The 23,803-nt window shown below is 62.3% G+C and overlaps 1 protein-coding gene and 1 long non-coding RNA gene across 7 annotated transcripts; one reads left to right on the forward strand and one right to left on the reverse strand.

Moving 5' to 3' along the window:
• Positions 1–176: 176 nt before the first annotated feature.
• On the forward strand, positions 177–19,979 carry SLC25A42 (solute carrier family 25 member 42). 6 transcript variants are annotated; one of them, XM_037818015.1, is made up of 9 exons: positions 177–227; positions 14,493–14,567; positions 14,861–14,979; positions 16,573–16,678; positions 17,521–17,546; positions 17,963–18,129; positions 18,432–18,548; positions 18,656–18,807; positions 19,276–19,748. In XM_037818015.1, exons 2-9 carry the CDS (start codon positions 14,519–14,521, stop codon positions 19,599–19,601), a joined length of 1,062 nt encoding a protein of 353 aa, XP_037673943.1. In that variant the 5' UTR covers positions 177–227; positions 14,493–14,518; the 3' UTR covers positions 19,602–19,748. The 6 variants fall into 6 exon arrangements, with proteins under 6 accessions (XP_037673943.1, XP_037673945.1, XP_037673944.1 ...); XM_037818016.1 differs by lacking the exon at positions 177–227 and adding an exon at positions 14,067–14,116; XM_037818018.1 differs by lacking the exon at positions 177–227 and adding an exon at positions 14,141–14,302.
• Positions 19,980–20,540: 561 nt separating this feature from the next.
• On the reverse strand, positions 20,541–23,620 carry LOC119520305. The gene is made up of 2 exons (XR_005214156.1): positions 22,825–23,620; positions 20,541–22,324 (listed from the first exon to the last, which is right to left on the reverse strand). It is a non-coding gene; the product is annotated as an uncharacterized LOC119520305 (long non-coding RNA).
• Between the last annotated feature and the right edge of the window lie 183 nt (positions 23,621–23,803).

Genomic DNA, 23,803 nt, shown 5'->3' on the forward strand with positions numbered 1-23,803 from the left:
CCACCCGAGGAACCCACGGCCTCTCCCGACAGTCCCGCCTCTGCTCCGCAATGATTGGTTATAGCACCTGCCTGTCTGCCTCGCTCTCGCCAATTCTTGCCGTCCCACGCACCGATTGGCCGGGACGCAGCCAATCGGGGCGCGGCGAGGGCCCCTCCTGCGGCGCGCGCGGGGGTGCGCGAGGCGGGGCGGCGAAGGCTGGAGGCGGCGGCGGCGCGTCCCGGCCGGTGAGGGGGGCGTGGGGGGCGCGGGGGCTCCGGGCTGTCCCGGGGCCCGGGGCGGGGGCAGGCGGGGCGGGCCTGGCGGCGGCGGCGACGGCAGGAGAAGTGCAAGGGGGGGGGCCCAGCCCTCCGGGACCCTGACCCTCGCAGCCTGCGCCCGGGCCCCCCAGGACCCCACCGGGCGGTGCGAGCCCCTCACTGACACCCCAGGCGCGCTGACACCCCCACCCACCTGAGGCTGCTCCCTCGCTGACAGCCCCACGCAGGCCCGGGGCCAGCACCCCCCACCGCGCCCGCACTCATGCGCGCCCCCACACGTCACCTGACCCCGCTGACCCCTCCGGCCCTGCAGATGTGCCACCTGGGACCGCCCACCCCGGGGCCCTTCCCCGACCCCCACATCCGGGTCTGTGCCGCTCGCCGACTCCCCCCACCCCCACCATATTCAGCAACCTGGCTCGGGGCCCTCAGGGACCCCCTCCCCAAAACAGCTCCCTGTCACCCACACATCACTCTCATCGCCAGGGTCTGTGCCCCTTTCTATAATGGTCTTTGCACCCCACCCCGGGTTCCCTCACGTTCACCCAAGGCTGTCTCAGAATCACTGCAACCTGCCCCCACCAAAAAAAAATGCCCCCCTGCCCAGGTGTTTGCCCTTAATTCCCATCAGTGCATGACACGATCAAGTGAACTCGCAGCCTGAGATTGATCCCTTCAGCTGGGCAGAATCAGAACCCCCTCCCTGACCACAGCGCCCAGGGCCGAGCCCCCCACCCCACCCCAGGGCCCCCACCCCGGGGCGCCCATCTGTTTGCCGCCTGCGTCCTTGCGGGGTGGGCAGGGAGGGCCCCCTCTGTCCCCGCTGTCCCTGCGCCGGGGCTGTGCTGCAGGAGTCGTGACTTTGGGGCCGGAAGGGCTGAGCGGGAAGGGGTGGCCGTGCGGGCAGGTACCCGCGAGCCCGGGGCGGGCAGGGGTGCTCCCTGCGACGGGGTGGCCTGGCCCCCCGGGTCCCGTCCAGCCTGGGTCAGCCTCTGGCTGCAGACCCGGGAGTAGGGAACCCCCTTCCCGAGGGGGCGGGCTGAGGTTTCAGCCACGGGGGCTCAACCACCACACTGGAGCCCATTGGGCGCTGGGAAAACATTTTTTCTGGAACTTTTCGAGTCTGGCTGCATGTGATTTGCGAGCGTCCAGTGCAGAGGGAGCCGGTGGCTTTGTTGTCTAAAAGCGGCAGCATGCTGTTTCCTGTAAGCTTTCAGGGTGCTTGGGAACCTTCCTCTGTGCCTCTCGCTTGCAAAGAATGTGTCGGAATGTTCCGGGGGGGTCACGTCACCTTCCGCTTCTCCTGTCGAAACCGACACTTTGGGGTTTTCTGTGCAGCTTCACAAAGGGGCGTTTAAAACATGTGTGTATGCACGCGTGTGTGTAATATATGCACATGTAAATATAAATTTTGACAAGGAAGTCCGTGGCTGTGGTAAAATAAAACCAAACTGTATAAAAGAACCTAAGGAGCCGCAGACCTCCCTGCTGCCCATGTCCCTCCCTCCCGAGGCGCCACTGCTGATGCTTTCTCCTGTGTCCTTTGGAAGGTTGGGGGACAACACGTCCCCCATCTCTCTCAACGCAGCTGCTAACTGCGTCGGATTTTATTGTAGCGACATCGCTTACCTGACCGGCTCCCTAGTTGGTGGCTGCCTGGCACTGCTGTCAAATACGGTTGCAGTGAAAAGATGGATTCATGCTTTCTGCAAATACGTGAACATTTGTGCCGCGCAGTGCAAATCCTCCCCGTCTTCCCAGGCAGAGAACGTCTGCGGGGCCTGCTGGCCATGGCTGGGTCCAGGGGCCTGCCCGTCTGAATCGTCAGCGTCCCCCTGGGGGTTGGACAGGGCTCCGTCCTCCTGGCCTCTGTGGCCATCGTGTTAGACACGGCCTGTTTGCCCCCTCCAGGGCCACACAACTCACTATCCAGTGTCCTGCTGGTCTTTCTGGTCTGGTCACTCAGACCCGGTGCGGGAGATCCTTTAAAACCGCTGCCGTGCCCCCTCCTGCGCCCTGGCCTCCTGCCCGCCGCAGCGGTCATCACAGCTCGGACCTGTCGTCGCTCCGGGTTTCTCTTCACGCCCCGACTGGAGTGCAGTCTGACAGGGATTTAGATCCTTCCTCTGTGAAGGGGTGGGGGGGCTTTGCTCGGAGGGAGACCCCAAAGCCCACCAAGGTGCCCTGGAGAGCTGGGGGCGCCAGGGTTGACACAGGGCACCCGGGATGAGTGATTCATCGCTGGACGGAATGTCCAGTTGTTGCTTTTTGTTTTTCTTTCCCACCCGGAGCTGGCAGGGAGCAGACCGAGCTGTCCCATGTGAGGCTGGCGGGAAACGCTACCGGGCTCTTCGGTGGGTCTGGGGGCCCCACTGCTGGGCCCAGGTGGGGTAAGCAGGCCCTTCCCAGTGAGCTCATCCCGGCTGTTTGTTGGTTTGTTTTGTCCTTCTCTTTCCTATTTTAGCCATTAGAGATTCTGATCGGAATACTTGGATGGTCAGAATCCTTAGCTTGTTTGGGTTTCACAAACCAGCTTTTAAAGAACGCCATGCATTTCTTATTTTAATTATAAGTTACTTTTCTGTGAAAAGCGTATGACGTGTGTGTCTAAAGAAAGAAGGTGGGAAGGGGTGAAAACTCACACCCAGAAGTGGAGCTGGGTCCCGGGCGGCTCATCCCCGGTCACTGTGCTATTTTTACAACGGGCTCGGCAACACTTGTTTTGTTCCCGGAGCCCCTTTTTCTGCAGCCATCTCGGGCCGCGTGTGGGGGTCCCCTGCGCTCAACCAAGTTCTGTGGAAGCCGGGTTTTCTGCCCACAGTTGGCCCCGGGGTCTGGCGAGGAGAGCAGGGCCACAGGGCCGGGGACGGCCATCAGCCAGGCACAGGCTGGCCTTCCGGACGGCCTCTGACCCCTGCTGGATCGCTCTCCCGTGGCTGTTATACCAGATGACCACAAGCCGGGCGGCTCAGGGCAACACAGGTGGCTTCTCGCCAGTGCTGGAGGCCAGAAGTCAATCCAGAGCGTCCGAGGCTCGAGGAAACGCCTTCCTGGCTGCTTCCACTTGGTGGCGGCGGCCCCTGGCTTGTAGACGTGTTCCCCCCCCTCTGCCCCTGTCCCCCACGTGTCCCTGCATCTCGACTCAGGCCCCACCGTAATCCCAGGGCGTCTTCCCTCGAGACCCTTAACTAGTCACTGCTGCGGAGACCCTGTCTCCACGCAGATTATAGTCTGGGTTCCCAGTGGATGGGGAGCTGGGGGCCCTGTTTAACCCACTGCACCTGCCCGAGCACCTGCCAGGTGCCCCTTCTCCCGGGAGGGGCTTCTCCACCTGCCGCTGTCGTTTGGGCAGGAAGAGGCCTGTCCCGAGCCAGGGCAGAGGGGCCATGCCGCGTCTCCCAGCCCCCCCGGAATGGCCCGAGTGTGTGTCACCCCGGAGCTCCCTCCTTCACTCACCACCCCGAATCTGCTCGAAGCCGGTGAGGACGGGGATGGTGGACACGCGGCTTGAATTCCTGCTTTGCTTCATTCCACGGTGCGTGGCTCTAGGGCTGTGAGCTGACTCCGCGGTTATCCCCGCTTTACGGAAGTGCGGTGGAGCTCCAGGGGGCCCGGGACCCCCAGGGAGAATGTGGGGGAGCTGGGTTGCCTTCTCCCCCAAGGTACTCGGGCCTCCAGCTGCCTCAGACCCAGACACTTGTGCAGTGGTCCCGGGAGGAGACCCACCTGGAGCCCACGACACCGTTGTCCCCTGGTGAGGCAGAGCCGTGACGACGGGGGCTCGGGTCGCCCATCCCATTGGAAGAGGTCCGTCCGAGAAGCACCCGTGGGTACTGTGCCATCAAGTTCAGGAGGTTGGGGACAGGCCCCTGGGGTCGGAGGCTGGCGAGGAGGGACAGCTGCCTGGCCAAATGTCTTAGCAGGGGGAACAGCACGTGGGGCATCCCAGCACATGTGGGGCCTGAGAGAAAGCCACGAGGGCTGGGAAGGGGAGGGGGCTCTGTGAGTGTCTTAGGGGCCTCCCTGTCTGTAAAGTGGGGCGCCTGCCCGCTGCATGCTGGGAGGAGGCCGTGGGGAGATGTGGCAGGTGCTGAAGCTGTCGCTGTCTTGGCAGCTGTCCTCAGGCTGCTGGCGGGAAAGCGAGCCAGGACGTCTGTGTTCTGTGTCCTGAGCTGCAGCGGTCAGGGCAGCACGTCGCGCCTTGCACCGTCCAGGAGGCAGATTCCCGACTCTGCGGGCCCAGCCAGGCTCGGGGGTCCTCCATGCGTGTCCCTGGCCGTTCCGGGGCAGGTGGTCCTGGAAACTTCTGGTGGGGGTATGGGTGAGGGGCTAGAATCCAAGACCCCGTCACTCCGCAGTGGCGGCAGCGTCCGTCCCCCGAGGCGATGCCGCCCCCTGGGACCGCCGTGGGAGTGGGGGGCTCTGGCGGGGCGGGCCTGGCTCCAGACGGGGTCCCACACAGGCCTGGTGGCCGGCGGCCCGGGGCTGCAGACAGGGGTGTTAAACCAGGCCAGGTCATGGCAGGTGACCCAAGTCACAACCTCGACTGTCAGCTCAGAGGTGACGCGGTCTGTCCTGCGTCATCGGGAGGGGCTCGGAGGGGACGGGCTGATCTGCTTCCTAATGAACTGTCATTTGCTGGACTGGGGGGTGGCGGTCACCCGGAGGACGGATGCTGAGTCCGGCTGCACAGCCCTTGCAGAGGCCCAGTGAGGGGACGATGTGGTTGAACGGGGGTCTGCAGGGGGCAAAGGCTGAGAACAAGGAGGGGGCCAGAGATGCTGTGCAGCCTGAGGTCCCAGTGGGCAGGAGTGGGCCACCAGCTACTCACAGGGAGAAGGGTGTTGGCCGGCACTGGGCAGGTGGTGACAGATGGGGAGACTGAGGCCTGGGGCAGTTGGGGACGCGTGCAAGGTCACACGCTGCGCCCCGTCCTCCCACAGCACAGCAGGGGCACCTCTGCATGCCTCCGGCTGGGGATGTGGCCGAGGGATAGAAGAAGGGGAGCGAGGAATTCAGCAGCCGTGCTGGGAATGTGCATGGAGCGTGATGTCCAGCCCTCGCCTTCTTGGGACCCACAGCCCATCAGGGGAGGCGGATGGGACACAAGCCCTCACGGGGCAGCAGAGAACCACAGAGTCCAGCCGTAACCCTGGGGGCGGAGAGTGTGGGGCATCTGGGACGGGCTTTGAAGGATGCAGAGGAGTTTGCCAGGCATTTGGTGTGGGGGATGGGGGTGCAGCTGAAGCAGAACGTAGCGCGTCTGGTGAAATAATTGCCTCGTGTGGCAAATGTTGCTGGGGGGGTGTGCAGGCACCGAGCACCGCGTGGTTCGGCGTAGTGAGAGCCTGGGGATCTTGGGCTGAGCCCCAGTACCCAAGTGCACCCCGTCTGTGGATGGAGGCCTTAGTTCGTCACATCCATGGCTGTTGGTGACTGGTGTCAGCAGCACCGTCTGCGAGGAGCGAGGAGATGTATTTACTCTAGAACCTTCCGGCATCTATTAGAAGTGGATGCCTGCACATCCGACCCGTCAAGGCTGCAGCGCAGGCCTGCAGGAGCCCAAGTCCCTCTGCAAAGCCCGGGCAGACACCTGGATTGGGCTCGGAGGCAGAGGGAATGCTCGGCAGCCGGCAGGGAAACAGCTTGATCGCCAAGCAGACAGCCTGGGAATCGGCTCCTGTTGACCCAGTGACTGATTACCAGGAGTGACCGCATCCCTTCCCGGCTGCTTGGAAACGTTTCCATCTGCGTTCCAGCGCTGCCTCCCGTGGGTGGGCCTGGCGCCCGGCAGGGGCTTGGAGGACGCTCGGCCATGCAGGGGAGCACTGGGCAGGGGCTGGCACTGTCGTGCGTTAAACCTTGACTTTTTAAAACTTACTGTCATAAAACACATAGACCGGCAAATTTACCATTTTAACTGCATTAGAGTGTACAGTGGAGTGAGTGACGTTTACTGACGGCTGGGTCCACCGTATTGCGAACACCACCTTGGTGTGGCTCCAGAATGTTCTCCTCATGCCCAGAGGAGACCCCTGCCCATCGGCGGGCACGCCCCACAGCTCCTCCCGCAGCCCCCAGCTCCCCCACCTGCCGTCTCTCCCCGGGGATTTGCCTGTTCCCGGCGTCTCACATAAACTGGGTTACACAGTGACTGTCGGTTCCTGCAAACTTTACGATCCTGCGACCCCAAGTCAGCGTTTCCCGGACGGTGCCGTTCAGTGAGTCGTGTCACCATGTGACCCGGCGCCCTGCCCCTTTGGGTTTTTGTTGGCAGTTGAGAGGGTGCCCAGGCAGAAGGCGTGTGTCCGAGAGATAAGTGCTTGTTCTTGGGGGCCGCCCAACGCGGGGAGACAGGTCCACTCCGTGGTCAGCTCCGGCACCTGAAGCCGTTTCTGGAAGTGCCGACACGGTGCCTGACGGCTCACCAGGGTCACCACGTGCCCTGGCAGTTTTCCCTTAGGCTTGTGCCCCAGAGAACGGGAGCAGGAACCCAGACAGACACGTGCAGGAATGTTAGCCGGAAGGTGGCCGGAGCAGCCGAGGTCCGGCAGCAGGCGACAGGGAAATGAAACGCCATTGCCCCACGCGATGGAATGTTACTCAGCCGTGGAGAGGGGTGACTTTCTGATCCTCACGGCAACAGGGGTGAACCTGAAAGACGCCGTGCTGCGTGGAGGAAGCCAGACGCGGACAGATACTGCATGAGCTCACTGATTGGAAGCATCTAGAATGAGCAAACTCATGGAGTTAGAATCCAGAATCCAGGTTCCTGGGGCTGGGGGAGGGGAACGGTGCTACTGCTTCGCCGGTGCAGAGTTTCCGCCTGGGGTGCTGGGAAAGTTTTGGTCATGGGTGGTGCGGGTGGTGGTACGCCATCGAATCAGGCACTGAGAAACGGTTAAATGGGAATTTTTTAAAACTTTTTATTTTGAAATAATTTCAAACTTATAGGACAGTTGCAAAAATAATACAAACCCCATACAGAGAAATCCAGCCTACCCCCCAGATACCCAGACCCACCAACTTTCTTTTTCCCCACGAACTTTTAACATTTTGCCAAAGGCCAAATCGTACCATCCATCCTTCCATCCTTCCATCTTTCCATCCATCCATCCATCCTTCCATCCATCCATCCATTCATCCATCTATCCTTCCATCCATCCATCCATCCATCTATCCTTCCATCCATCCATCCTTCCATCCATCCATCCTTCCATCCATCCATCCATCCATCCTTCCTTCCTTCCTTCCATCCATCCATCCATCCATCTATCCATCCATCCTTCCTTCCTTCCATCCATCTGTCCTTCCATCCATCCATCCATCCATCCTTCCATCCATCCATCCATCCATCCATCCATCCATCTATCCTTCCATCCATCCATCCTTCCATCCATCCATCCATCCATCCATCTGTCCTTCCTTCCTTCCATCCATCCTTCCATCCATCCTTCCATCCATCCATCCATCCATCCTTCCATCCATCCATCCATCCATCCATCCATCCATCTGTCCTTCCTTCCTTCCATCCATCCTTCCATCCATCCATCCATCCATCCTTCCATCCATCCATCCATCCTTCCATCCTTCCTTCCTTCCATCATCCATCCTTCCATCCATCCATCCATCTATCCTTCCATCCTTCCTTCCATCATCCGTCCTTCCATCCATCCATCCATCCATCCATCCATCCATCCATCTGTCCTTCCTTCCATCCATCCTTCCATCCATCCATCCATCCTTCCATCCATCCATCCATCTATCCTTCCATCCTTCCTTCCTTTCATCATCCATCCTTCCATCCATCCATCCATCTATCCTTCCATCCTTCCTTCCTTCCATCATCCATCCTTCCATCCATCCATCCATCTATCCTTACATCCTTCCTTCCTTCCATCCATCCATCCTTCCATCCATCCATCCATCCATCCATCTATCCTTCCATCCATCCATCCATCCTTCCTTCCTTCCATCCATCCATCCTTCCATCCTTCCTTCCTTCCATCCATCCATCCATCCATCTATCCTTCCATCCTTCCTTCCTTCCATCCTTCCATCCATTCATCTATCCATCCATCCATCCATCCACCCTTCCTTCCTTCCTTCCATCCACCATCCATCCTTCTATCTGTTTTCTGAACCTTTGAGTAGAGGTTGTACACATCATGCTCTTAGAATACTGAACACATCCCTGTACATTTCCTAAGAACAAGGATATTCGCTTATGTAACCACCTTAAGTGCAGTTTTGAAGTTGAAGAAACTTAACATGGATCTAAAGCTGACAGTCTCAGTTCCAGTTTTTTCATAGTGTTAACAGTGTCCCTTTGGGAATTTTCTCCTTCATTATCAGACAACATCCAGGATTGTGTATGGTCTTTAATTGTTATTGTTTCTTTAGTCTCTCTCTCTCTCTCTCTCTCTCTCTCTCTCTCTCTCTCTCTCTCTCTCTCTCTCTCTCTCGTGCTCTCTTGTTCTCTCTCGCTTTCTTGCTCTCTCACTCTGACTGTCTCGCGCTCTCTCTGATTTTGGAAACATAGGTACAACATAAATCTTCCCATCCCAGCCCCTCCTGAGCACACCATTCAGCGGGATGAATCACACTCACAGTATTGTGGGGCCCTCCCCACCTTCCATTCCAGAACTTTCCCTTTGCCCCAAACAGAAACCCTGCGTGCATTTTGCACCAAATCCCCCGGGCCCCTGCCCCCGCCCGATAACCTGTGCTCTGCTTTCTTTGAGTTTGCAGATTCTAGCTCTTTCCCGTCAGTGAGATCATTTGATGTCTGTCCTTCTGCGTCTCACTCCACTCAGCACGGCGGCTCCCAGGCTCACCCACGCTGCGGCAGCTGTCAGAGCGTCACCCCTTTTGACGGCCGAGTAACATAGCCCTCCGTCATGTGCAGGGACCACGTTTTGTTCCTCTGTCACCTGCGGGTGCACCTTGGGCTGCCTCCACCGTTTGGCTCTTGTGAATTAGGCCACAGTGAACGTCCGTGGCAGGTGTCGTTCAAGTCCCCGCCTTCACTTATTTTGGGGATAAACCCAGGAGTGGACGTGCCAGGCCTTGGTTAAGCTCTAGGTTTAACTTTCGTAGAAACTGCCAGGCCTTCCCACAGCGACTGCGCCATCTCACAGGCCGCCAGCCAGGCACGCGGGTTCCCGTTCCTCCGCCGGCTCGCCAACACTGGTCATTTTCTGTTCTGTGTTTTTTGTTTGTTGGTTTGTCAATAATAACCATCCCTGTGGCGTGAAGTATTCTCTCACTGTGGCTTTGATTTGCATTTCTCTGATGGCTAATGATGTTGAGCGTCTTTTCAGATGCTTTCTGGCCATTTGTCTATCTTCTTTGGAGAAATTTCTATTCACCTCCTTGGTCCATTTTTTAAATGGGTTGTTTGTCTTTTTGTTGTTGAGTTGTAGGATTTCTTTATATATTCTGGATATTAAACCCTTATTGGATATGTGGTTTCCAAATATTTTCTCCCATTCTGTAGCTGGTTTTCTCACTTTCTTCATAAAATCTCTTGATTCACAGAAGTTTCTCGTTTTGATGAAGCCCATTTTATCTGTTTTTTTTCTGTCGCTTGTGCCCTCTAAGAGTCCGTTGCCTAACACAAGGTCTTGAAGATGCTTCCCTGTGTTTTCTTCTAATAATTTCGTGGTTTTAGCTCCTACGTTTGGGTCTTTGACCCATTTGGAGTTGATTTTTGTGTGTGGTGTGAGGTAGCTGTCCCCTTCGTTCTTTGCGTGTGGAGATCCGGTTCTCCAGCACCGTTTGTTGAAGAGACTGATCTTTCCCGTTGAGTGGACTTGGCAGCCGTGTCAAAAATCAGTTGCCATAAACATGAGGGTTGACTTCTGAGCTCTCGGCTTCAGTCCATTGGTCTGTGTATCCGTCCTTGTGCCAGTGCCATGCTGCTTTGATTACTGTGGCTTTGTAGTAAGTTTTAAGATCAGGAAATGTGAGTCCCCCAACTTTTTTCTTCTTTTTCAAGATGGTTTTGGCTATTTGGGGTCCTTTACCCTTCCATATGAATTTTTTTTTTTTTTAACTTAAAACAACAGATACTTATTGTCTCACAGTTTTGGAGGCTGGACATACAAAATCAAGGTGTCAGCAGGACTGTGCTCCCTCTGAAACCTGTAGAGACAAATCCTTCTTTGTCCTTCCTTAGCTTTTGGCAGTTATTAGCAATCCTTGATGTTTCTTGGCTTGTGGAAGCATAACTCAATCTCTGCCTCTGTCTTCACATGGCTGTCTTCCCTCTGTGGCTGTTTCTTCTCTTTTTTTTTATTTTTTAAATTTTTTTTTAATCATCATTTTATTGAGATATATTCACATACCACGCAGTCATACAAAACAAATTGTACATTCGATTGTTCACAGCCATATGAATTTGATGTTTGCCTTTTCCATTTCTGTAAAGAAGGCTGTTGGAATTTTGATTGGGATTGCGTTGAGTCTTTATATTGCTTTGAATATAATTGATATCTTAATAATATTAAATCTTCCAACCCAGGAGCATAGAATAGTTTTCCACTTATTTAGATCTTTAATTTCCAAGCTCGGGGTTAATTGGTTTGGGAGGGGCTGGGCACATTTTTGGGTTTGTTTTATTTTTTAGATAAAACTATTTGTAGTGTTTAAAGAAATTATGGATACCTTATAGCATACTGAAAATTGCAGAATAGGTTCTACAGACTAGACACATTTCTGAAAATATGTAAATGCAACCTGACATATTCTTTTTCAAATTAACTTTTCCTTTTTGTAGATTCACATAGTAAAACATCTCACTCTTCCTAAAGAATCGCATAAAACCCCAAATCTCTTAAGTGGGGCTCACAATTTGCAAAAACCTCGACAATGCTTCCGAAATAAGAGGCTGTTAATTGGCCTGTCCCCCCCACCTTGGGTTCACCACTCGCAGGGGACTTTGGGGTGCGTTGTTTCGAGGTGCCTGGTCTGGTGCTATCATACGTCACATCACTCTGGCTTTTTATGTTCAGTTACAGAGTCCAGGGAAAGGATGAGATCAAAGGACGTTTTTTGTTGAAACCTTAGTTTGGGAAATTGAACCAAATACCTGCCTGTGACTTCCCTCCAGTCTGGCGGAATGCGCCTCCGTGTTTGTCCATGTCCCGGGTCTGCCTGAGCGGTCTCGCGGCCCGGGCCGGGGGGTGCGTGGGGAGGGGGCTCGGTGTGACCCCGCCGCGGACCCCCTGCCTCCCGCCTCCACACCTGCACGGACGCCCCGGCTGGGTGCTGCGCCCCTCCCTGCCGGACCCCCGAGCTCCACTCCCTGTCCACGCGGGCCCCTCCCTGCGTCTGTGTGTCCTGTCCTCCCAGCTCGCGTGGACATGCGCCCACCCGGCACTGAACTCGACCCTGGAGGTCACCCGGGAGGGCAGGAGGGTCCCTGAGAGGGGAACAACCAGGGGCAGCGCCGCTTCCCGCGTCACCCCAGGCCCAGGAGGGGCTCCCGGGTGGGGGGCCGCCCGCAGGGTGCATGGGGTGCTCATCAGCCCCGGGCCTTTGGCAGGTGTGCACCCAGCGGAGCCCGTCACACTCACGGCCCCGGACGCCACCACCCCACGTCCCCCACCGCCCCAGAGGGAAACCCTGCCCCCCGCCACGCAGCCACCCACCCCAGAGCACGGGGGCCCGTTCTGCGCGCCTTCCTTTCTGTTTTCCGTATTGCCAGCCTCGGGGTGGGCTGTGGGCCGCACTGTGGTTCTGATTCAGTCTGTGTTTTCCTGTAAGTTTGTTTATTCCTGGAACATGTTGTCCCGGCTTCCTGGCTTCTGAAGCAGGTACCTTCCCAGTTGATTTGGCATCAGGAATCTGCCGGCTCGAGGTTTCCAGGGCGGGGGCCGGGGTCTCCTGGCTGCGGTCTCGGGGCCCGTGGCCTCCCTGTCTCATGGCCTTCTCCTCGGGGTCCCGGGGACTCCAGCCTCTGGCCGCCCTGGGGCTGCTCCTCTGCGTCCAGTCTCCCTGCTCCCGAGGACTCGAGCTGCAGGGGATGTGGGCCCCCCCATTCAGCGTGGGCGCCCCAACTCGTGACGCTTTCCAAGGTCCTGTCTGCAAACGCGGCCCGCACACAGCACCAGCGTTGGGATCTGAACCCACATTTCACGGGGGCCGTGATTCACTCCCCGATATGCACGTGTGACATGGAATCTCCCAATTTCACCACCGCGCACACACGGTTCCGTGGCTGCCCCGTGGGCCCATTGGGGGTCCTCACTGGCCCGTGGCCACACCGTCCTGGGGCACCCCCCACCCTGCTATGCCTGCTTCTGGGCAGCTCAGGCCCCCCAACCTCACACCGCATATCCCCCTTGCTTTCTTGACGCCAAGCCCACGCCAGCCACTCAGGGAGCCCAAGAGCCTCTCTATGGGGGTGGGAACCCCAGGGCAGATCCCAGCCACGTCTCGGGTCCTGGGATCCTGGTTTTCTCTCTTTTGTTTGGAGCTTGTATTCATTTGAAGGGAGCTTTGGCCTTGCTGCTGTACAGGGGACTGTGGGGTGGCAGTGGGGGGCAGGGGGACAGAGCGGGGCCCAGGCCCAGGCCTCGGGGAAGGGGGGCCCTAGCCGGAGGGAGCCCCATGCTGGTGCCTCGTGGGCAGTGAAGCCACCCCAAGGACCGAGGTGGTCCCGGCTGGGTACAGGGCGTGGGAGGGTCTCCCAGCCCCTCACCCTCGCCTCGGTCTCCCCACCTTGTCCTCCTTTCAGCTCAGATCCCCCAGCGTCCGTCTCCCCGCAGCCTCTCCCTGCCTTCTGTCCACAGCACCCTGTAGACTTGGTCCCGCGGGGGCTCTGGGGCTCTGGGCAGGTCCCTCCATAGCCTGGGCCAGCCGGTCGCCAGACCCCAGACCCCGCACACTGGGGAGGGTGGGCCCTCCTGGGACTGATGGGAAGGGCCACGGGGCCCAGTAACCTTTTCAGGAAGTCGGAGTCACTTCAGAAGCGCGTGAAGACGAGGCAGGGCCCCCAGCCCGGGCCCCCATTGCTGACGTCCTGCACCAGGAAACGAGCACGTGTGCGCGTTTATCCGGCTTCCTTGGTGTCCCCGACGGCCCTCTCTGCCCCGAGCCCCTGGGCTGTGGCTCTCGGGCTTTGCTGGCCTCCGAGGCCCGGGCAGTGCTGCAGCGGCGGGTCAGGGGCTGTGGCTGCCCTCGGTGGGGTCTCTGCCGCTTTCCCACCACCACGCGGGCCCGGTGGGCTCCTGCCGCCCCCAGGAGGGCTGCGCCTCAGGCTTGTACCCGGGAGCCCCACTTTCCGGCCCTCGGCCTCCCTGCCGCGCCCTGTGGTGAGGCCACCGCTGTGGTTTTCATTTCCGTGGTCTCCCCTGGCACCCCTCACTTCCCAGCACTGGGGCGCTCCGGGGAGCCAGGAGGACCTGTGCAAGTTATAACCACACGGCAGTCCCCGCGGTCAGGTCACGTTCATGTCCACGCTCCGGGGAGGGTCACGGTCATGGGCTGGGCCAGCGCCCCACAGCCACTGCCGGAGCGTTTCCGTCACCCCAAACTGAAACCCCGCCGTTCTGCAACCACCCCTGGCCCCCCGGCCCCCGGAAGGCTGGAGCCTTCGCCCTGTGAGTCAGCTTCTCCTGGATACTAGATGTGGACGGAGTCAGACATCCGTCCTCATGTCCAGCTTCTCTCACTCGACCCAGCGTCCTCGAGGCTCATCGTGTCACGGCCTGGGCCAGCACGTCCTCCTCTTTGTGGCTGAATATTCCACTGTGGGGCTGGGCCTTGCTGCGTTTCTCCGTCTTCCCTTGGTGGCCGCTGGGTTGTTTCCCCCTCTGGCTCCTGGGAGTAAGGCTGTGGTGGACACACAGGTGCCAGCGTCTGTCCACATCCCTGCTCGCCAGTCCCCCAGGGCACACACCCAGGGGCCACTCAGGCATCCCTGAGACATGATGCCGTGTCCCTTCCACGCTGGCTGCAGAGAGGGGAGGGCCGGAGCACCGAGGGGCAGGAGACCCTGACGTCTGCCCCAGGATGTCTGCAGCGCTCACGAGAAGGCGAGTTTCCAGACACGGAACCAAGGCCCGCAGACACCTGCTGCCCGGTGGTGTGTCGGTGCCATGCTTCCCCACGTCGCTTTTCCCTTTGGCTGGCAGGGAGCTCACTGGTGTTTGCCGGGCAGGGTGTGCACTCCCACAGGACACAGCGGGTGACATGGGCCCTGGACTGTGAACTTTGCTTCTGCAGGGCAGCTGCTTCCAGGGAGCTGTAAGATGATTAACGTCCCTGGAGGAGTCCTGAGGACGGACCCCGAGGCCCAAGGTCACTTGGCTGCTGGCGGGTGGCAGGCAGTGGGGGTGGTGCAGCTGCCCAGCAGGCCCCCCAGCCCCCCAGCCCGGCCGCACCCTTCACGCGCCGTTCTGCAGCCTTGGGCAGGCACCTTGCTCCCACGGGAGGGGCAGCGGAGAGGGTTTTGGAAATGGCGCAGCCTGCCAGGGTCGGGCGGCCTCCCCGGGGGACCAGAGCCGGCCGGGCATGGCCATGGGGAGCGGCTCTGGTCCCCATGGCTCAGGGTGGGTCCTGGCCCATGGGTCTCACAGAGCCCCTCCCTGCAGGAGCGAGTGTCCCGCCGTCTGTCCGCTGCGGGCCGGGCATGGGTGATGGACTGAAGGATGGCGCCGTGCGGCTGCGAGAGGAGACCGAGGCCGCCCTGTCCCCGCCCGTCTCACCACAGGCAAGGTCCCGGCCCCGCTGGGTGCAGGCAGCCGCTCGGCTCTGGGCCCTGGGGGTGACCGTCCCATCCCCTGCGGTCTGGGGGTGCTGAGGGGCCAGCCCCACCTGTCTGGTTGCAGATGGTAGGAGGGGGCGTGGGGGGTGCGGGGAGGGCTGCTCTGCACCCTGACATCCATCTGCGATTCCCATGCTCCCCCTGGAGAAACGGGCTCCACTCCGGGCCGTCCCCATCACAGCCGGAGCAGGGCTGGGTGCCCACGCCGGCCATCCCAGGTGCACCCGGTCAGAGTCTGGGGTGACGTCCTGCCCCCAGCCTCTCCCCGAGCTCCAGGAGCAGCGGCCGGCGGGTCAGGGGTCACGGCTGCCCCCTGCACACGGAGACGGCCCCAGGCAGGCATGTCCTGCGCAGGGACGCCATGTCCCAGATCTCCTGCTCTCGGCATGCCCCCCGTGAGACCTCCGTGGCCAGTATCGACCCTGGGGCCACCTCGTGGTGCCCGTGCCCTTGGGAGAATGAGCAGTCATTGTCTTTAGAGAAGTTGCCAGAAGCGGTTGCCCAAGGCAGCCCTTGCCGGGCCCTGTCCATGGGATGCCCCTTACTTGCAGGCGCCCTTGGGGAAAGGAAACTGAGGCCGGAACCACATAGCCAGGAGAGCAGGTCCCACGTGGGCCCCTTGGGCCAAGGAAGCCAGCTCGGGCGTGTGCTGTGCAGGACGAGCAGGGACCCCGGGTGGGGATCCCTGAGGGGGCGAGGGGGAACCCCATGAGGTGGAGGCTGGCTTCAGGACCCCGGATGGGAGATGTCCATTTGGAGAGGGAGGGGCAGGCTGCGTCAGGGGCTGCAGGGGTCCCGGGGCCCAGACCAGGTGTGCGGACAGACCCTGGACCCCGTCCAGCAGGCCCAGGCAGCCAGGTGCGTCCCCGAGACAACTCCGCTGCCCACCGTGGTCCCCCTGGGCCTGGGCCTCGCCCTGCAGCCTGGTTCTGCGGCAGCCACCGCCTCTCTGGTGTAGGGGCGCCGGCTCCCTCTCCTGGGCTCCCGTCTCTCGTCTCTGTGGACAAGGACCAGCCCCTGACTGGGGCGCCCCACGCCTGCCCTCCTCATCTCTCTTGCCTGTGCCCCTTCCTGTCCTGGGCCTACCCCCCGGCCCTCCTTGTGGTCCCCCAGGGCCTCCTGCTCCTTTTCACTGGGGCCTCAGAGTGCGCTGTCTCCCCCTCTGTGCTGTGACACGCCCGCCCCACCCGATTAGCTCCTCGCCCTTCAGCCTCTGCCCCCCGCCCCCTCGTTCTCCCAGAACCCCGCACCGGCCTCCCAGCACGTCCTGGGTGCTCTGTGCGATGATCTAGCTCGTATCTGACTCGCCCAGTGGACCGGCAGCTCCATGGGACCAGGTGGGGGGAGGGAGCTTGTATGTACAGAATATCCCGGAATGGTCCAGAAGTTTCCACAGCGCTCCCCTTGGTCCAGTGTTTCTCAGGGAAGTTCTGTGGCTGGGAGGGTCCTGCCGGGTTAAGCAGGTCACGGGTCCTCCCTGCGCCCCCGAAGCGGCAGCAGGGCCCCTCCACCCTGACGGTGCCCGGCTCTCTCTTCCAGAAGGGCCGCCGGGACGTCCTCAGCTCCCTGCTGTCCGGGGCCCTGGCCGGTGCCCTCGCCAAAACCACAGTCGCTCCCCTGGACCGGACCAAGATCATCTTCCAAGGTGGGCGCTGTCCATCCGTCCGTCTGGCCTCTCCCTCCCCCATGGTGCGCTTTAAACCTGCCTCCTGCAGACCCCTGGGGCCCAGGGGACATGAGGGCACACAAGCCTCAGGGTGGGGGGATGGAGGGTCCTGTGGGGGATCTCGAGGCACTGGGGCCCCCTGCCAGGCCACTCCTCCTCCAAACCCAGGGAGCCCCGACTCAGGCCCAGGGCAGCTCATTGTCTCTGTTGCCAGGCGTCTGGGGGCACCCCTGCACGTGTCCTGTTCTCGGGCTAGGGGAGGGCCCCTCGCCCCCGGCTGGTCAGCAGCCCCCCTTCTCTTTTGTTGACTGGGGTCCCTGTGGGGTGACACTGCATCCCTGGGGGACACCGTGGGGACTCCAGGGCCTCCCCCAGCGCACACGGGCTCCTAACGCGAGACCCTGATGGGCATGTGCGAGGGAGTGAGGTCCCCCTTTACAAGTGATCCCGCACCCAGCCTCGGGAGGCCCTGGTGGCCCAGACAAGCAGTATCGGCTCCGCGTCCCGAGCTGACCTGCGTCCGTGCCCGCCCCTCGCAGGGCCCGTCTCAGCCGCCCCCAGTCCCCCGTTGACAGTGGGGAAACTGAGGCACTGGGAACAGGCTTGCCCTCAGGTCCCCTGTGGGGGGGGGGCTGACCGTGTGTGGTCCCTCTGCGGAGACGGGGGGGGGGGGGGGGGGATTGGGGGGGGCACTGGCTGTGCAAACACTCCAGGTGTGGGGTCTCGGCCGGCTGGGCTGTGTGCAGGGGAGAGGCTGGGGGCTCGCGGCGGGGTTCTGCCCTGCGCCTCCTAACGACCTGTCTGTGTCTGTTTCGTTCCAGTGTCTTCCAAGAGGTTCTCTCCCAAGGTGAGTCCGGCAGGCCCCCCTGCGCCCCGGGACCCAGCGCCCCAGCCCCTCGGGGAACTGACCGGCCCGGGTGGGCTCAGCCCGCAGTTCCAGGCCGGGGTTTGGTAGCCGGGAGCGGGCGCCCCCTTTTATCCGTGGGAACCTCTAACGCGAGGCTGCCGGAGAGGGCGGGGGTCGGGGCGTGGCGTGGGGGAGGGGGCGGCCCCTAGGGCAGCCGGGCGGGGAGCGGGCGGGAGGTGGGCGGGGCGTGGTGGGCGGGGCCTAGGACCGCCGGGCGGGGCGTGGGCGAGAGGTAGGCGGGGCTGCGTGGTGGGCGGGGCGTCCCCTCCCGGCTCCAGGCCGCGGGCGCAGAGCCTGGGGTCGTGGGCGGGCCTGGGGCGGCGGCGGGGGCGCTGACCCGTCCCTCCCCGCCCCAGGAGGCCTTCCGGCTCATCTACCACACGTACCAGACCGAGGGCTTCCTCAGCCTGTGGCGCGGCAACTCGGCCACCATGGTGCGCGTGGTGCCCTACGCCGCCATCCAGTTCAGCGCGCACGAGGAGTACAAGCGCGTGCTCGGCCGCTACTACGGCCTCCGCGGGGGGTGAGCCGCGCCGCCGTCCCCCGAGATCCTTTCCCACCCCCCGAGATCCTGCCCCCTCCCCCCCGAGCTCCAGTTCCCCCTCCCGCCCCCATCACCCCCTTCCATCCTCTCGGAGCCGGAGGGAGGGCCGGGCGCGCGCTGGGAAAGGCCTTCATCCCTTACTTCGCACAAAGTGGGGTGGAGGAGCTGGGGGGGTCGCAGAGCCCTCAGGCCGCGGGAAGCCGGAGCTGCCTCCCGGGGTCCCCCAGGCCTGCGGCGCCCCGGCCGGCCCTCCCCACCGCCCCCCCCGCCCGCCTCCGCAGAGCCCTGCCGCCCTGGCCGCGGCTGCTGGCGGGCGCCCTGGCGGGGATCACGGCCGCCTCGCTCACCTACCCCCTGGACCTGGTCCGCGCGCGCATGGCCGTCACCCCGAAGGAGATGTGAGTCCGCGGGAGCTCGGGGTCTGCGGGGCATCCTGGGATGGGGGGACCCCAAGTGCGCCCAAGAGGGAGGAGCGGCCGCCGCAGCCCCGCGTCTCCGCCCGCAGGTACAGCAACATCTTCCACGTCTTCGCGCGCATCTACCGCGAGGAGGGGCTGCGCACGCTCTACCACGGCTTCGCGCCCACCGTGCTGGGGGTGATTCCCTACGCGGGGCTCAGCTTCTTCACCTACGAGACCCTCAAGGGGCTGCACAGAGGTGCGGGGACGCCGCCGGGGGCGGGGGGGGGAGGAACATCTGTCCACGCCTCGCTGGGGGCGTCCGGGAATCTGTCCCGCCGTCCCGGGCCCGTGTGGGAGGCTGTCCCCACCATTTGGGGCTTCTCTCGCCCCTGTCCTGCTCTCCCCATAATTCTTAATTCATAACCAGGCGCTTTAAAAATCGCTGTGGATGGAAAACCTCTCCCCCCAGGAAGCCCCGTCCTCCTTAGCGGCCATGCGCTCTCCTGCCTGGCGCCGGCCCCGCTCGGGGTCCCATCCCCTCCGCGTCCCGGGGCCGAGTCACGGGGCTCTTGATGCTTTTTCTTTTCCAATTAGCCCTTTTGCCCTTTTTCTCAAGCTTGTTGGGGCAGCAGACGCTGGGGGCGCGGGGTGTGCACACGGGGTTGCGTGCAGGCGCGGGTTCCGGCGCGCGGGGCCCGGGGCGCTGACGCCGTGTCCCCCGCAGAGTACGGCGGCGGCCGGCAGCCCTCGCCGGGGGAGCGCATGCTGTTCGGGGCCTGCGCGGGGCTGCTGGGCCAGTCGGCCTCGTACCCGCTGGACGTGGTGCGGCGGCGCCTGCAGACGGCGGGCGTCACGGGCCACCCGCGTGCCTCCATCGCGCGCACGCTGCGCACCATCGCGCGGGACGAGGGCGCCGTGCGCGGCCTCTACAAGGGGCTGAGCATGAACTGGGTCAAGGGGCCCGTGGCCGTGGGCGTCAGCTTCACCACCTTCGACCTCCTGCAGATCCTGCTGCGGCGCCTGCAGGGCGCAGCCGCCCGGGACGCCTGAGCTGGGGGCGCCCCCTTCGCTTGCCCGGCGGGACCCCCAGGGCTCTGGTGCGCTCCGGCTTCGTCTGCTGCTTGGTGGGCCTGGCCTGGCCTTGGGGGGTCTCCCGGTTGACCGGCCGACTGCTCCGAGCCAGCCCTGCCTCGGGACCTGGAGGCCCTGCGGGGTCTTGCCCTGGCCCCGAGCGGGGTGTGCTGCAGGCCGCCCAAGGGGCTGGAGCGGCCTCAGGTTGGGGTGTCAGCTCCTGACATGTCTGAGAAGCAGGGTGCCTGGGTCGCCTCCCCTCTTTTCCCCCACTCCTGCCCCAGTGGGGGGAGGGCTCCCAGCCCCTGACCCTTCCGTGACACCCACGGGGTCCCTGGAGCTGCCCGAGTGGACACTGGCCCCACGCGTGGGGTGCATTGCCCCTGGGGAGTGGTTTGATTTTGCAGAGACGCTCCCGGGGTAGCTGCTGTCGGTGCTGGGGGCAGGATTGTCCCTTGCCTGGGGTCAGGGGTCAGGGTGTGCCAGGAGCTGGGGTGCCCCAGGCTGTCCCCAGGGCCCTTCAACACCCTTTCCCTAATGATGTTTGGGTTTCTTGATTTTTCCTTTCGCATCTTGGGCTCGACTGAGCCCGGGGAGGCAGGGGCTCTCTTCCTGGGTGCCGCTTCTCTCTCCTCGGACCTGTGGGCGGGAGGTCCCCTCTGTCCCTCTTGTGACACCTGTCAGCTACCCCCAGACTTGTCCCCGCGGCCCGGGCAGCCTGTGGTGGCTGAGGGGGGCCTGCTGGGTGAGACTCCTGCCCCCCAGACCCGACAAGACGGGCCTGGGTGCCCCCCCCCAAGCCCCCAGTGAGGGGGAGACCCCAGACTGGGGGCAGGGGGCCGGGGGGCCTCCCCAGACAGCCCACTGTCCCCCCCTGGCGGCCTGGCCCGGGGTTATATTTTGATGCCGTGAGAACACTTTGTTTATATATGATGTTTATATATTTTAAAGATTTGTGCCAAGAGAGTATATTTAATAAATATTGAAATGACCTGTTCGTCTCCGTCTCTTCTGTGAACTGAACCAGGTGAGCTCATTCTCACGAGTTGGTGCGTTAGGTTTGGTGGCGTCTCTCTTTTTTTAACGTATCTGCTTTTGTTTGAATCGATGCGTCCTGTGACTTCCTAAAGACGAGGTTGTCCAGAAAGCTTTTGGACAGAAGTGGCTCTGCGCTCCGGGTGGGTTTCCTTCTGGCGTCAGCACCTGCAGCCTCCGACCCGCATGGGGGGCTCCACTGGCCGGGGAGCCTACCGCACCTGGCAAAGGTCGCCCCGTTTTTTTGCAGTCATGTGGGATTTCCACGGGAGGTGGCCGGTGGTAAAGCAGCCCGGCTCTGGCCCAGGGGCATCGAGGTTGGTGGTGGACCGTTGCTACAGCAACATGGAGTGACCTGGAGGACGGGCTGCTGAGCTGGATCCCCACGTCCACTCCCGATTTCTGGTTGCAGCTGCACCTCCCACAGCAGCCCCCGATGTATAGCAGGGGGCATGCAACCCCATCAGGGCCGGGGGCAGTGGCAAGGATGCTTGTTGGCTGCTTCCAGGGCAGCCCCATGGGGAGAAAACCCCAGCTGCAGCTGGGGCGTCTGGTGACCACAGGGCAAGCTGACACCCCGGGACAGCAGAGCTCAGGAGCAGCGGGGATCTCGGGACCTCGTCAGGGCTGCTGGATCGAGCCCCACCTGAAGCTCAGCCGCTGCTCCCGGTCCAGCAGCACGAGTCGCCAACTGGCTTCATTTCAGCCACAGAGCCGGGGGTCCCGTTGTCAGCCTCTCGTGTGCCTCCCGTGGTCATGCACGAGGACGTCTGTCAGGCAGGTCTCCAGGGATGAACTTGCCGGGTCGAGGGTCAGGGAAGTGCCCATCGGTGTCACAGTGTAGCTGACACAGTGGCCCCTGCCCTGGCCGTGTGCTCCTGGATCCCACCAACCCCGACCCACCCTGGCCTGCACCTCGAGAGCTGGAGGGTGGCTGCCCTGAGGACCCCGGAGACATTGTGGAGGGCCTGCTCCCCGTTTCCTCTCCTGGCCTTGTGTCCCCCCAGGTCCCCAACTCGAGGTTTTCGAGAACCACTGAAGATGAAGATGCCCGGCGTTCCTGTGAGGAAAGCGTGGGGTCCCCACCCCCGGCCCTACCCAGCGAGGAGCAGCCTCTGCACTGACCCCAGGGGAAAGGGAACCCTGAGGCCAGGCTGCTGCCTGGATTCAGTCCCTTCTTCTACCCGGTCCAGCTTGGAAACCCATCCTCCTGGGAACACCTCTTTCCATGTTGGCGCCAGTGTCGGGACTTGGTGGCTCTCGCTCCCCAGAGCCTGGACATTGGATAATTTGTCACTGTGACTTTGCTGTCGGGATCATGGCTCAGGACGGGGGCTGCCCGCACCTGGGGTCGCCTCTGCGGGGTCCACGCCACTCTCCAGTGCAGTCACGCAGGCACCCATGGACAGTGTGGGGGGTTTTAGCCGCTGCCAGCGGAGTCCGGCCTTTAATTTTGCCAAAGAACAGGCATGGGCTGGCACCGCATTGCCGTCCGGTTGGCATCTGTCCGTGGCCCTCGTGCTGCCTCCTCTGTCCGCTCCAGCCCGAGCCCTGGTTCCCGTGGGCACAGGGCAGTGGGTGTCTGGCCTCTGGCAGGGCTGACGGGCCGCCCTGGGCACGGGGGGGGTGAGAGCAGCTGCCAGGCCTCACCGGGTGCCAGAAGTGCCCTGTCCCCACGGCGACAGCTGAGCTCCACAGACCAGCCCCGCAACCCCAGGGGTGGCCAGTGGCGAGTGAGTGAGCAACGGGGCGCCCAGCTGGGGTATCATCGTCAGGATAGAAGCCCCCCCATCCCCTCGCCGTCTTGTTTAATTGTGGAACGTGCCACAAGGAGTCAGGGACCAGCCCGAGCTGTGGCGGCCCCTGGGGTCCCAGCTGCCGGGGTCCCCACCCTCACACATCCCCACGAGCAGCACTTCGCTGAGCTCCCAGAGCCAAGCAAGGGGCCAGGGGAGCCTGTGGGCATCAGGGGGCAGTTGCCGGGCCCAGCCCTGGGCCCCTGAGACACTGCATCTCCTGCAGTCTCCAGCCGCAGCCCCTGGCCTGCTCTGTGCTGGCTGGCAGCTGGCAAGGGCTTCTGGAATGTTCTGGCCTCTCCCAGAGGCGTGGCTGGGTGCTGCCGGGTCCCCGGAGCCCTGGCCCTGGAAGCCCCCGTCTCCCGGCGCACCTGGCAGGAGCCTCTCCTGGCTTCCTTCCCCCTCGCCCTGCGTGCGCCGCTCCTTCCGCAGGGTCCCCGCGACCTCATCTCCCCGTGGCGTTCATCTCAGGGCTGGAACGTTTCTCCCTCGAGCACATGCAGCCTCGGCACCTCCGAGGACATCCTGGATGAAGTTTCTTCTCCCGAGTCCGTCTCCCGTCTGGGTGTTCCCCACCGACACCCCCCCAATCCCCAGGCCCCGGGTGTGAGACACGAGGAAGGCCGACGGGAGGACCCGGGCCCATGGGGGCCAGTGGGGACGGGGAATGACCGAGGCAGCTGGACTGTAGGTCTTTCCTCTTGGGCTGCCCAGAAGCCGCCATTCTCCTTCCTAGAAGGTTCTGAAAGCCGAGAGGGAGTGTGAGCTCGGGCCTCTCTGCACCCGGTGTCCTGTGGGTGCCCCCGGCCTGGAGGCCCTGCAGGCAGACGGGACAGGCTGGCTCAGGGTCCTCACAGCCGGCTGTCAGCCACAGCGCCTCACCAGAACCCCAGCTTCTGGAACGTTCTCCCTTCTCCCTGACCTCATTAATTTGTATCTTTTTAAACCCCGTTCCTGCGCTTTTACGGGCTCAGGGAAGGATCGGTGTTCAACTGGACCCTTGCTCGGCCGGTCTGCATGACACCGGCTACTGCGTGGCCTTGTGGCCGAGGGTGGTGTGGCCGCCGCGGGCTGCTCACCTCCTGTCTGCCCCTGTGCCGTCCACCCTCTTGCTCCTGCTCGTGTCCCGTGTGGCTGTCACTGCTTGTCCCCCTTCCTTCTTCCGGTGCCACCTCCCCGGAGCTCCTCCCACCTTTCAGCATTGCCTCGACCTCACCCCGGCCCCCAGCCCTGAGACCCCGGCCCCTGTGGCTCCCCCTCCCCCAGGCCACTCAGTCCCGTTCTAGAAGCAGCCGCTGCTTTATTGGTTCACGAGAGCAGCCCCCGCTCCGCCGGTGAGCACCGGGCCAC

Source organism: Choloepus didactylus, chromosome 25 (genome assembly GCF_015220235.1).
Source record: "Choloepus didactylus isolate mChoDid1 chromosome 25, mChoDid1.pri, whole genome shotgun sequence".
NCBI classification, from domain to species: Eukaryota; Metazoa; Chordata; class Mammalia; order Pilosa; family Megalonychidae; genus Choloepus; species Choloepus didactylus.

Bases quoted from the DNA above. Each gene is read 5' to 3' on its own strand.
- SLC25A42 (XM_037818012.1), top strand. From the start codon at position 14,725: ATGGCGCAGCCTGCCAGGGTCGGGCGGCCTCCCCGGGGGACCAGAGCC. The intron at 16,679-17,520 runs GTGGGCGCTGTC...GTTTCGTTCCAG, and splicing joins GACCAAGATCATCTTCCAAG to TGTCTTCCAAGAGGTTCTCT. The intron at 17,547-17,962 runs GTGAGTCCGGCA...TCCCCGCCCCAG, and splicing joins CCAAGAGGTTCTCTCCCAAG to GAGGCCTTCCGGCTCATCTA.